Below are 12,745 nucleotides of genomic sequence, written 5' to 3' on the forward strand. Positions count from 1 at the left end.
TAGACTTTATATTAAATCACCTCTGGCCAGATCTTCCTCAAATTGAACATCAATAAACCTTGCACCGCTTTCCCTTTATATACACTTAGATACGCTGTATACACTTTGCATTTTCATTTAAATTCTTAAATGTAATAGGTCCTGCCCTGCTATTTTATTGTATGTATTGTAACCATGCTTGCTGCTGCTGCTACAAACTAATTTCCCCCTGGGAATGAATAAAGTATATATGTAATCGAATCGAATAAGATAGTGAGGTGCCCTTGAGCAAGGCACTTAACAGCCAACTGGTCCAGTGGAGCTGCTCAGTGGATAAAAGTGGAAGGTCCTGTGAATGTGTGTAAACTGTTTGTAAAAATGCAGGACAACAGTAAAAATAAGCAACTAAAAACAACAGACGGATGAATGCTTAACTTATGTTATAGAACCAAATGTAATAAAAAAGAAATGCACATGTATTGAAAGTAATTTCCATAAACATTTGCTGAGGCATTTTCATTACTTTGTGATAATGTTTTACTGATTTAAAATGGTCACAACTTCATTAAAGAAAACAAGACAAACAATCCTTATTGTTACTTTTATTACCAGATATTTAAAAATGACACAAAGAGTATTAACAACATTTTGAGAGTATGGTGGCATACAGTCTTTTCATAGGAAAAGGAGATTTTCACACTGACCATGAACATTTTAACATGAGAACATTACTTATTCAAGTTTCCCTGGACATGGGTCCATTTATTTTTTTGGTCTCTATTAACCACCTGAAACTTGCCTTTCAATAACTACAAACAGTGAGATGAAGAGTTTGAATCATTAAGTTTGAGTCAACATCTCTGAATGTGTAGTAGATGGACATGTGATTCTACATCTCATGCCGCCTCACATAATGCTGCGTAACACACCACACAGATAACCAGAGTACGGCTGATACGTTTACACCACTGAACTACAATACTACTTAAAACAAAAGTGCGTAGCATTTTTGCTAATAGATTATATTAGCAGAAATGGATCATACTATTAATACGTTATGATTCCTTGAGTGCATAATCACATGAAAATGAGAATGTATGTGTTTTTGTGACCCACACATTTTCAGTTTTTATCTAAATAACATAAATATATGTACACTAGCCCAGAAGGGACAGACCAAACACTGGCTCTAGATAGGACCATTCACAAACGTAGTTTTCTTATTCTCTGAGCACACAGTAGAAGTTTCAGTTGGTTGCAATCTGCAACCTCACCGCTAGATAACACACTGCCCCTTTTGAAAGTCTTGTCCCTGTCCATAGTTATCGGTATGCATGATTAGTGCGAGTGGGATGAATGTAGGAAAACACGCAAGGCAGTTCATGAGAGGGAACCACAACAAAACGTTGTGAGACAACAAGAGTCATTGAGAGTGTTGCGCTGCCTCCATTATTCAGGTGAAGATGTAGCAGCGTCAGTATACTGCCATCAGATCAGGGACTTTAAAACGACAGACATTATGGCATCATAAGAAACTATTCAACCTGCAATCCAATTTAAATTGTAACTGTTGCTTTTGCCAGAAGATAATTCAACCAATCCAGTTTGTGAACACACCAGGGCAGTATTAAGGACAGGTGAGCAGGCGGAAGTGCTGCTCCTTTCTCGCACAGACAGTCATTAAGTCAGTTTTGCATCTCAGAGGTTTTGGTCAAGTCAGTGGAGTATTCTGTGGAGGTATCTCTCTGGGTTGGTCTCGCCTCCTCTCCTCAGTCCTGAGCTGGTTCTAACTGGTCTCTCAGAAGTCCCCAAAGGGCCCTGGCTCTCACTTAGTACCCCTGCACCTCTTCCTGTTGTCCCTATGGAGGTGCGTCGGCGTGGCTCCGGACTGCTGTGTGCTCCTCCTGCCTCAGAATCAGTCTCCTCCCCGGGATCCTTCCCCTGGCTGCTTTGCGAGCTCTCTCCGATCCTGAACAACATAAATCTTGTTGAAAACAATATGGATGCCACGTCATTAAAAAAGTGATCTGAATGTATGTGAAATCAAATCACACCAGCGGTGTTGCTACCTGAGGTGATTGAAGGCTCGTAGCCAGTGTGAGCCCAGCGCCTCTCTACCGTTGGCCCTCACTCCTCTCCTGTGACCCCGGGACCTAAGTCCTTTCAATGCCTGAGCCAGTTCAGCTTCATCTCCGTGGCCCCAAACCAGCTGGGCCCTCTGCTCCGCATCTTGATCCCCCGCCGCCCTGAATAGTCTCTGGAGCTGCCACAGATTCACGTTGCTAAAAATGTCGGCAGAGCCAGCCTTCCTACTCCTCCTCTCGGCATACCGCCACAGCGAGGAGGGGCCCGCCACCATGGAGGAAGGAGGGGAGGCGGGTCCGGCATCCATCCGGAGAAACACGGGAAAAGGTGGCATACACTGGCTCTATTCTGTGGAGAAGTTGGTAAGAGTTTCCACTCATTGGGATACGTTTTCAAAGTGAAAAATACTTCAAAATAAAAAACCACAACACAACATATGGAGTACAGTACATGAATGCAGAATGTGTCACAACACCGATAGACAGCTGCTGCTACTGAGCTGCTACTCTGAGTTTATAATCCTACTTTGAGAAGCGAGTGACGAGCCATGCTTCAAAGCCCATTAAACTGCAGATGGCAACTTTATCTTTCTTTACTCACATATGGTTTTAGGTGCATGGGACACTAAGAGATACGGTATTAGCTGCGTGACCAAGCTTGACAAAATAATAAAGTAAAAGGTCCACTTATTAGCTTTCTCCAGAGCTGTCAACAGCAGAGTTATATATGTAAGGATGTATTGTTTATAAGGTAGCCCATGTGATGGCACGGGGAGCCTCACACATCAGTGACTTATTGCTTGCTTTGTGTTCCTGGAGAGAGGACCATAATGGAAATAATAATAATATGTATTTGTCACAGTGCATTATCTGTTTTTTGTGTGTGGAGATATACTGTATATATATATATATATATATATATATATATATATATATATATATATATATATATATATATATATATATATATATATATATATATTATTTGTCACGGCAAATAAATAGAATAACTTTCTGCCCATAAACAACCATCATTGTGGGATGCAGCTGTAAAAACACAAACATTTACACATTCATAGAAACCTAGTTTAACTTCCATTATTTCCCTGCCACAGCTGACTTGATAGTCTACTGTTTGCATAATAAACACACTGGGGCACAGCTACCGGATCCCTAGCAAAGCTAGGAAAAAGCTAAGAGTCTCTGTGAAAAGAGTAAAAGGCAGTAAACAGGAATCCCGTGAGAGTCAGAAGAAGAAGAAAAGGTACTTGTGCTTACCCGAAGATTAACTGATAGCGCGCTTTGCTCCCACAGCATCTCACTCCGCTTGATTATCTTTATGAAATCTTTCACAACACTGAACCCTAGCAGGTCACTCCGTTTCACCTGCAGCCAATGTATGTCCTTGAGCCGACGGTCAGTCACGAATCAATGCAGTCCAACGACCAATGAGCGGAGAGACATTCTCTGATGCCTCCTGTCGGGGTTCGGCAACAGCTTTTTCTCGACCAATCACAGGTTTGGGTGAGGAAGGGGGGGCGTTGGGCTCCGCCTCCTGGCCACGTAGGGTGTGTTTTCTGAAATCCATTGACGTCAATGAGCCTGGTTAGCACAACAAGCGTCTGTCAATTATGTGAGAGGGAAGTAACATGTGAGCATCCTGCGCAGAGACGAGCAAACAGGATGACGAATGGGCTCCTCAAAAAATCACTGCTTCTTTGTTATGTGTCCAGTGGCATAAGACAAATATGATATGATATTATTAATAATAATAGTGTACACTTGTATTATGATATATTATATATATTATATGCATAGTATACATGTTTATTTGTTTATTTGTTATTATTATTATTGTTGTTGTTATTATTATTATTATTATTATTATTATTATATGTTTGTGTTTTTAACTGAAGTAAGTAATGTGTTATTACAGTTAAAGACACAAAAACATTGTCTACATGTTGAAGCACGGGTGCCTAACAATGATAGCTACGCTACTGTTTGGCTGATTCAGCACACATGAACATTTCGGAATTCCCTTTTTAAAGCCTCTATTTATCCCGAAAGGACGTGACACGGGTCACACTCCCCAGGGGAAACTACTCCACCTCGGGGAAATGCACGAGCAGACAAGCGGACATGAATGGACATGGATGAACCCAGCAGTCCAGCAGAGGAGGAGCAGGCTTTGAATTACAGGCCGCCCCCTCTCCATCACCCAGCCCCCCAAACACAGACGTTACATTCAACAGAGGAAACGGAAAAGGCGAAACACACAAGACGGTTTTTCATTTCAAAACCCCGGGGCTGTGGAAAGAACAGAGAGTTCCTTTTTTTTATACCTAAACTTGTCCTCTTTGTTTTCATTGTCAGACCAAAATACCGGCCTTTCCCCCGTTATTTCCATATTTTCACCCAGCTGTTTGCAGCTGGCAGAAAGCACCCGCCCTGTTCGGGAAAAAGGGACCGAGAGTGACCGGAGGAGGAGAGAGATGCCACCCCAACCTTCCCAGCCGCAGGTGAGCAAGAATATCCTGAAGTTCCTCAAGACCTTTTTGGGACTCATCCGGATCCTGCAGATTGTGTTCGGAGCCGGACTGTGGGTCACCATCGCCGCAAACAAATACGAGGGATCCATCCACTTCGTCCTGTTCGTCGCGGTCCTCTTCTGGCTCCTCACCCTCGCTCTTTTCTTCCTCACCCTGCTGGACAAGCAGGACCTCGTCCCGCTGCTGGGAGGGGAGCGCTGGTTGGCCACCAACCTGGCGCACGACGTGGCCGCCGCGGTGCTCTACCTGCCGGCCGTAGCGGTCATGATCTACAAGACGGATCGCAACTCGTACTGCAACTTGGAGCAGTACAAGCACCTCTGCCTGTACAAAGTCTACCTGACAGCCGCCGTGTTCGCCTGCCTGTGCTGCCTGGCTTACCTCCTGTCGGTTATTTATGGGGCGTACAGGAAGTGTCGGGGGGAGCAGACGGTCATCTGATGAGACTGGAGGGGGGGGGGGGGGGGGGCAAGAGGGAGGGTCCTACAGGGGGGCATCCACATCAAGATGAGGAATAGTTAACTTCACTGTCATTTAACTCAACAGCTACTCTAATCACAGGTGTGTCTCAATTGTCTCTCCAAACTTAAGCTTTCCACTTTGGTGCTGAAGCAAAACCATCCAAAATGACTCGGTCAGTGTTGCTGACATGAACATAACCCAAGCAGCTGTTGGCATAAAGGCCACCCAGGATGGGTGTCTGATAGGAAGCATTGTACCCTTTTATTAAGGCACAGGTGACCATGCCTCCAGTTCTTGCATTCTTTACCCAGTAATTTAATGTAATTATTCCTCATAAAGAATCATTATAATAGTCCTGTCAATGCATATTATAGTGGGGTAGCATATTCAGTGTTTACAATAGAATGGCCTTGACATACACTTGTAGATTTGTGTCAGTATACTGAGTAACTGTCCTTCTAAAACCCCTCATAGAACTTTTTTTTTTTTTTTTCTCAAAAGATACTTACCTTTTTTTAAAGTATATATTTTTTATGTGTTTATGTGTTTTTTATGAAAACTATACTGAAGCATGACGGACTGAAACTCCTTTCGTTTGATTTTGTCTGACTCAAACATTGCAAACCGTTTTATCAGTGCCTTCTGTCTGAATGCTGTATACTCAACAAGGTTGTGACAATGGGCGGGATTGGTGCTACAATGTGGATGCTGAACAAAAATAGTTTTCATTATAAGGCCAAAGAATAAAGACCAGTAAGTCTGAGCCCATGATATGTTTCTTTGGTTATGAGTGTATATTGGTATAGAAGTGTTTAAACAAACTGCTTGTTTTGTTTGAGTTCTTGGAGTTAAATTTGGAGAAAGAACTGGATCACTTGAGCTGTGCTTTTGGTGTCTTTTTTCAAATGAAACACAGATTTAGAGGGATTAGTCACAGCCCTCAGGAGCTTTTTGTTGGGAGATAAAAGCCTTGGCCAATCAGCAGGGAACATTTATATGAAATACCACATGAAAGACAGATCACTAGATTTACTGTATCTCTAACAGAAGATGAGAGAGTCGCTCACACACTGACTGTGCTGTACGATAGAGAGAATGTGAGTGTGTTGCATGAGAGTTATCCTACTTTTGGACACAGTGTGTGTGTGTGTGTGTGTGTGTGTGCAATAATCTGGGAAGAGGCTTGTTCTTACCAGAACAGTCTGTTGGGGGTCTGGAGGTGGGCTGTCAGCCAATGAAAATGAAGCAAAGCAGATGATTCAACTTCTCGTTTATTAAAGTCGGATTACTCAGCACCCAAAGCCACCCTGTGATCACTCTGGTTGGTTAGTTTTGTAGTTCTCTGACTTTTTGTGTTCATGCATTGCACACTTGCTGCTGCTGGCATGAATGTGTGTAGTGAAAAAAGCTGCAGATTACTCACACATAAATACACGCCTCAAGTGAATACGGTGAGTTAATACTGAAAAGGAGCATTAGAGATCAAATGACAGCGATTAAAATAAAATAAAAAGCAGTTTTACAATACAAAGAAAAAGAGGTGAGAAACGTATTTGTATTGCTTGCTGAGAATATCTGCTGTTACCTGATTCATAAACATATCCTTGCCTTTTTTAGTGCTTACATTTCTGAGGCAAAGTGACCATATAAAGACAGAGACAAATCAAACTGCAATCAGTGAAACCGTAAACATTTAAATGTGGGTATTTTATTCAGGCTGTACTTCCATGAACAACTGTACAGTGTGTCATCCCTGGGGCACCAGCATTTCTGTGCAATGACTACAACACAAATACAGTGCGTGTGTCGAGTGCAAGGTGGCCACAGATACAGAAGGGCGAGGGTTAATGTTAACCAGCTGCAGGATATAAAGCACTTCTAAAGGAGGAAAGGAGTCCCCCTCCCACACACACACACACACTACAACCCACCCTCTCCCCCTCTGAGACTTCCACAGAAGAGTTGTCCTGTCCACGTGTCAGCGCCTGTGGAAACACTGCTGTTTACAACCAAGCGGAGCCAGTACACAACAGCAGTGTGCTGCATAAACAAAGCCCTGAATCCATTGATTCAGTTTGATATTGAAAGTAACCATGGCGAATCATTTAAGTTTTGGATGACTCACAACAAGTTTAGTGTATGCTGACAATTAAGGCCAGAAAAGGATTCTCCACATTTACCCTGTAAGCCGCTTAGAGCCTCCCACATTAACAGGCTATTATTACAAAGCCCTCAGTTTATAGATGTCACGTCTGTTCACATTTGTCAGTTATGTGTACAAGCCAATTTTGCACGTGATTCTCGAATATCAAACAAGAAACCTGTATTATCACAGGTATAACATGAATCCTCCTTTGTTACCTCCTGACACTGTCAGAAGGGTGTGGGCACCACTCGACTGAGGTTGTTGTATGTGTTCCCAGCTACGCAGAGAGCAAAGAAAGCCCAGACAACTTGGTATAAGGGCATATCGAGCCAGCCGCTTGTCTGGAGTGCCCACTGTGTGATATTTCTTTTGGCAACTCCAACCAAAGAGACGTTTCCTGTATGCGCTCTCCCACCAGTCTGCAAGCGAACGACCGTCCAATATAGCCATCATAACCCCTTGACATGGTTGCTCTGGCCACACAGCCCAATGCACACTGTAGCCATGGACTGATCTCAATTCAAAAAGTGAGTTCTGCAGTCAAAATGGATAACAATGACATGAACGAATGGCTATAATTAAATTGCAGGTGAGTTATCATAGAGAAATTTTAGGAATGTTTTTTGTCCCTCTCAGTAACAGTTCAGAAGCATTTCGCAATAAGAAAAAGGATCTTTTTTTACCTGCCTCCCAACATAGTGGTGTACAGAAAACGATGCTGCAAAAAGAGCATTAACAGAGATGTGGTTGCTTCAAGATTTATCATAATTCTAAGGAGAATGTATTTGATTCTGTCATAAACAACGTGGACATGTAAACTATTCACAAAACAAAAAAAGAAATTACTTCTGATCTTTAAGTAGAGATCTATTCCTGAAGTGATTCAAATATAAGTGATGGGGACAAAATCCGCATTCCTTGTTTGCAAAAATGCTTTCTTTAAAACCAAAGCTATTATGAGGCTTAAGCAGTCTGAGAGAGTCAAATCACATAGGTGGTTTTAAAGTCATAGGCTTGTTGGTGCAAGGCTTCCTTTATAGCTCCACTGAAGCTCAGCAATGAAACAATGTCTGCAGAAACACAGGTGAAGGTCAAAGCTTGATTTGACTACCGGCTGAAGAATCATATGATCTTCAGAAGAACTAGGAAGTACTTTTGCAAACAAGGACTGTGGCTTTTGTCCCGAATCTCTTACAATGAAATAGGAAGGAATCTTTTCACAGCCAGTACACACGAGAAAGTGTTACAAACAAAAGCCCCTGTCAATCAGCATTGTTTTAAGTCTACAAAAAATGTGAACCTATATCCTTTAAACATTTTGTGGATGCTCAGCATTATTTAAGAGGAAATGTAAATATTCAAAGAATACCAAGACTATAACCCACACTTCTTTTCACTGCGCACAGACTTTCTCATAGACCAGAGCCTGATGTAACACAGTTTACCTCAATTCTGGGAGGGTATTTCCCAGTGGAAGCGTTGTTTTGTTTGGGAGGCTACATGTACGCACATGAAAGATGAAAACACAGACACGTGCACACAGCAGCGCCCCGTTAACCACTCGTTCATCAGATACTGCTGAGATGCACATTCCACTGCAGAGGAGAGGAAAAGATGGAAAAACAGATGGAGACTGACAGACAGAACAAGTGAATGAGCAGAGAAACGGCAAGAAGGGATGTGCAAAAATGTCCTGACATAAAGGTCCGAGCAGGAATCGACACAGAGATTGACATTTCCTGTCTGTGTAAGGCATGAATGGGCACAGTGTTCCAGGCTGTGTAGTTTGCCTCTGACACTCTCTGTTTTATAGTTTCCTAACATGGTGACTGGGATTACTGATTCCACATCTGTTACAGCAGCTTTTGGCCACACAATACTTCTGAATAGGCACAGTGTTCATATGCTGTGTGAGGGCAATGGCAGCCAGTGGTGGGAAATGTTGAGAGCTATTTATAGAGCCTTGAAAATACCCCTGCTCCCTTCACAGAGTGAATGAGTCTGACAAAAGTGTGAGAGAGAGGGAGGTAATCGGACATTAACTGATTCATGTGCCCGGAAAATTAGCAACACTCTTGTCATTCATCACCTGTCATTTTTGCAAATGTGAAATCCAAGATTAGGGAAAGTTCTTTACCAACATTGCATCTTTAGAACAGCGTAAGCCGACACACTATGAAATTAAAAAAAACATTTGTTTCAAGTGAGGATTATGGAGTTCTTGATAATATCTCACATGGCAACTGTTTTCCAGCACAACCTTTACCACAGAAGCCCAAATTATCTCTGTTACACCACACTGCAGTTGTAAATAAATAACACAAATTTAAAGGCCATCCATCCATCCATCCATCCATTTTCAATACCGCTTATCCTCATTAGGGTCGCGGGGTGCTGGAGCCTATCCCAGCTGACATAGGGCGAAGGCAGGGGACACCCTGGACAGGCCGCCAGTCCATCGAGGGCACATGTAGGAACATACAACCATTCACTCTCACATTCGTAGTGGCTAGCACTGTCGCCTCACAGCAAGAGGGCTGCGGGTTCAATTCCCGGTCGGAGGGGTCCTTCTGTGTGGAGTTGGCATGTTCTCCCCGTGGCAGCGTGGGTTCTCTCCGGGCTCTCCGGCTTCCTCCCACAGTCCAAAGACATGCTGCAGGTTAATTGATCTCTAAATTGCCCACAGGTGTGAATGTGTGAAAAATGTAAAGACCTTTTTTCTTAAATTGAATTCCGTTTAATTGAGTCTGATTATAAATGAGCTAATATGTCTCGGGCCTTGAAACATTGCATTGATAGATTGGTATTCCTACACCCTACTACATCGTCAGAATAATGGTTTGGTAGCAATACCCAAATAATGTAGGAAAAACATGATCTAAAGGTGATTAGAAAATCGCATATAGTTAAAGTCTATGGCTCATTATTATGTAACTGACATATCCAGACTTAGATATAACATTTCACTGTGATCCAATAATTCCTAACTGCTAAAGCGTATAAACTATTTTCATCCACTAGAAGGCATAAAAAGGCTGCACAAAACATGCATTTGACTACTTTCCAATTTGATTAATTGCTCAACTTTATTTAACTTATGTGCCCTCTAAACACACCTTCAATAATCTGTAGAACAGACAGAAATGTTAAGTTAAACATGTGTTCCTCTGCCAGTTGTTTACTTAAATAAAAGATAACATGATACATATCATACAAAAGAAACTGTAAGGTGCTTGTTATGGTTTGTCTCTGACCCCAAGCGCACGACAACAGCAAGGTTTAGTTCTAGCCGAACACACGGCGTAGTTTATTGAGCACAACAAGTCACTTAGAAAAGAAACACAAAAAACTCAAAGTGTCCCCTTAGTCCACGGGTGATCGAACATCAAACCCCAAAAAATCCAAGAAAATACTCCACACAAAAAAGTCAGCAAAGACACGAGGGAAAGTTCAGTGACGACACAAGGAGGAAAGTCCACGGACATCATGGCACGAACTCGCAACGTCAACACAGACAGTCCTGATCTTTATCCCCCCGAATACAACGAGCTGACGAGCTGCAGCCGTGGGACGAGCTGAGTGGCTTCAGGTGTGAGTTGGAGCGCCCCTGGCTTGTCCCCGCCTCCAAGCCCGTAGCTCCCTGGCAGCGCGCTCTGAGGTACCGGGTGTCACTGTGTGAACGGGCTGAGGAGGGAGTCCGGCTGGCTGAGTCCTGACAGTGCTCTTCTAACAACTTGATACATCTTAAACATATACAGTAATTACCTGGCCTGCCTTAACACATGAACTGCTTAAAACCAAAGCTGAAAAGGAGTATCTTTTAGACAGCAGCTCAGAAGCAGAATAACTTCAAATATACTAAGGCAGTGCAGGCACACATGTGTCATGTTATGTAAATAAATCTATGTAGCAGGTCATAATCTGCACAATACTCTAATACTATGCCACGTATTAAAACAGTTACTGTGCAATAACTTGAACAAGATTTGATGTGTCAATAGAAGTTAGATAATTTGAAGCCAAATGCTTCAAAGTTGTTTTATTTAGGTTTGCAACATCACAATGGCACACTGAGGTCAACTGAGACATTCTATGCAATTCATTTTACCCCAAGAGGCAGATAAATAGTTGATTTGCTGTTGGCTTTCCCCATTTCTTCTTATTCAGCTACATCCTTTTCAATTGGCTGATACAACTCCGTCTAGTTTGTAAAGTCTGGTTGAAAGCTCCAGAAAAATCTAGCGAGTGGATTTGAGTCAACCCACTCTTTACCATTCAAACATTAAATAATTAAAAGCTCTTTAAATTAAATATATAAGTGGACAGAAAAGCAAGAAGCAAAAGGACTGTGAATGTCCCATGATTGTTTCACCCTATTTTATCATATATTTTTTTGGTTGAGTTGTCTTTTCACAAATGCATGTGACTACTGTCCTATGCACAATATCATAAGCCGGTTGCAGTTGAAGGACTTAATCTTTTTCACATTATAGTCCTGACAATACCCCCCCGTCTACGGGAGCCACCTGGCGACTTGCCAGGCTTCTCGGGATGGGCCTGATAAAAGTCAGTCAACAGTCCTGGGTCCATGATGAGCTGGCGGGACACCCAGCTTCGTTCCTCCGGACCATAGCCCACCCAGTCCACCAGAAACTGGTACCCACGTCCTCGTCGGCGAACCTCCATCAGTCGGCGAACCTTCCACTGAGGGTGCCCATCTACGATCTTAGGGGGAGGTGGAACTGGGGCAGGAGGCATCAGGGGACTGTGGGAGACAGGTTTAATTCTCGACACATGGAACACTGGATGGATCCTCATGGAGGTTGGAAGTCTCAGCCTCACCGCTGCAGGACTGAGCACCCTTGTGATCTCAAAGGGTCCAACGAACCGGGGATCCAGCTTCTTAGCGGTTGACTGCAGGGGAAGATCCTTGGAGGACAGCCAAACCTTCTGCCCCAGTTGGTATGCGGGCGCTGGGTTCCGGCGACGGTTGGCTCCTCGGCTGCCACGTTCAGCCGCTCGGAGTAAGGCGGCTCTGGTGACCTCCCAGATACGACGACACCTGTTCAGATGGGTCTGCACGGAGGGAACTGCCACTTCCGACTGCTGAGCAGGAAAGAGCGGCGGCTGGTAACCCAGAGACGCCTCGAAGGGGGAGAGGCCGGTGGCGGAGCTGACCAGGGAGTTGATGGCGTACTCGACCCAGGGGAGGAACCGACTCCAGGAGGATGGTCTCCTGGCTGCCACACAACGGAGCGCAGACTCCACGCTCTGGTTCATCCTCTCAGTCTGTCCGTTTGTCTGTGGGTGATAACCAGAGGAAAGACTGACAGAGGCGCCCAACCCCTTGTAAAATGCTCGCCATACCTGGGAGATGAACTGGGGTCCTCTGTCCGAGACGACGTCCTGGGGGAGACCATGAAGCCGGAACACGTGGCTCGTCAGGAGGTCCGCCGTCTCCAACGCCGAAGGGAGTTTAGGGAGGGCCACCAGGTGCACCCCTTTACTGAAACGGTCCACTA

General features: G+C 43.7%; 2 protein-coding genes across 3 annotated transcripts; one reads left to right on the forward strand and one right to left on the reverse strand.

Annotated features, from left to right (window-relative positions):
* Nucleotides 1-567: 567 nt before the first annotated feature.
* On the reverse strand, nt 568-4,696 carry LOC117744459 (arginine vasopressin-induced protein 1-like). Of its 2 annotated transcripts, none has more exons than XM_034552756.1 (4): nt 4,618-4,696; nt 3,342-3,665; nt 2,049-2,412; nt 568-1,948 (listed from the first exon to the last, which is right to left on the reverse strand). In XM_034552756.1, exons 3-4 carry the CDS (start codon nt 2,396-2,398, stop codon nt 1,696-1,698), a joined length of 603 nt encoding a protein of 200 aa, XP_034408647.1. In that variant the 5' UTR covers nt 2,399-2,412; nt 3,342-3,665; nt 4,618-4,696; the 3' UTR covers nt 568-1,695. The 2 variants fall into 2 exon arrangements, with proteins under 2 accessions (XP_034408647.1, XP_034408646.1); XM_034552755.1 differs by having other exon boundaries at nt 587-1,948; nt 3,342-3,640; nt 4,618-4,694.
* Nucleotides 4,273-5,056, forward strand: marveld1 (MARVEL domain containing 1). The gene has a single exon (XM_034552757.1). The coding sequence runs from the start codon at nt 4,559-4,561 to the stop codon at nt 5,054-5,056; it is 498 nt and encodes a 165-aa protein (XP_034408648.1). The 5' UTR covers nt 4,273-4,558.
* Nucleotides 5,057-12,745: the final 7,689 nt, after the last annotated feature.

This window comes from Cyclopterus lumpus, chromosome 15 (genome assembly GCF_009769545.1).
Source record: "Cyclopterus lumpus isolate fCycLum1 chromosome 15, fCycLum1.pri, whole genome shotgun sequence".
NCBI lineage: Eukaryota > Metazoa > Chordata > Actinopteri > Perciformes > Cyclopteridae > Cyclopterus > Cyclopterus lumpus.

Excerpts from the sequence above, each read along its gene's own strand:
- LOC117744459 (XM_034552756.1), bottom strand. The coding sequence starts at position 2,398 with ATGCCACCTTTTCCCGTGTTTCTCCGGATGGATGCCGGACCCGCCTCC. Across the intron at positions 1,949-2,048 it reads CGAGCCTTCAATCACCTCAG|GATCGGAGAGAGCTCGCAAA; the intron begins GTAGCAACACCG and ends TATGTTGTTCAG.
- marveld1 (XM_034552757.1), top strand. The coding sequence starts at position 4,559 with ATGCCACCCCAACCTTCCCAGCCGCAGGTGAGCAAGAATATCCTGAAG.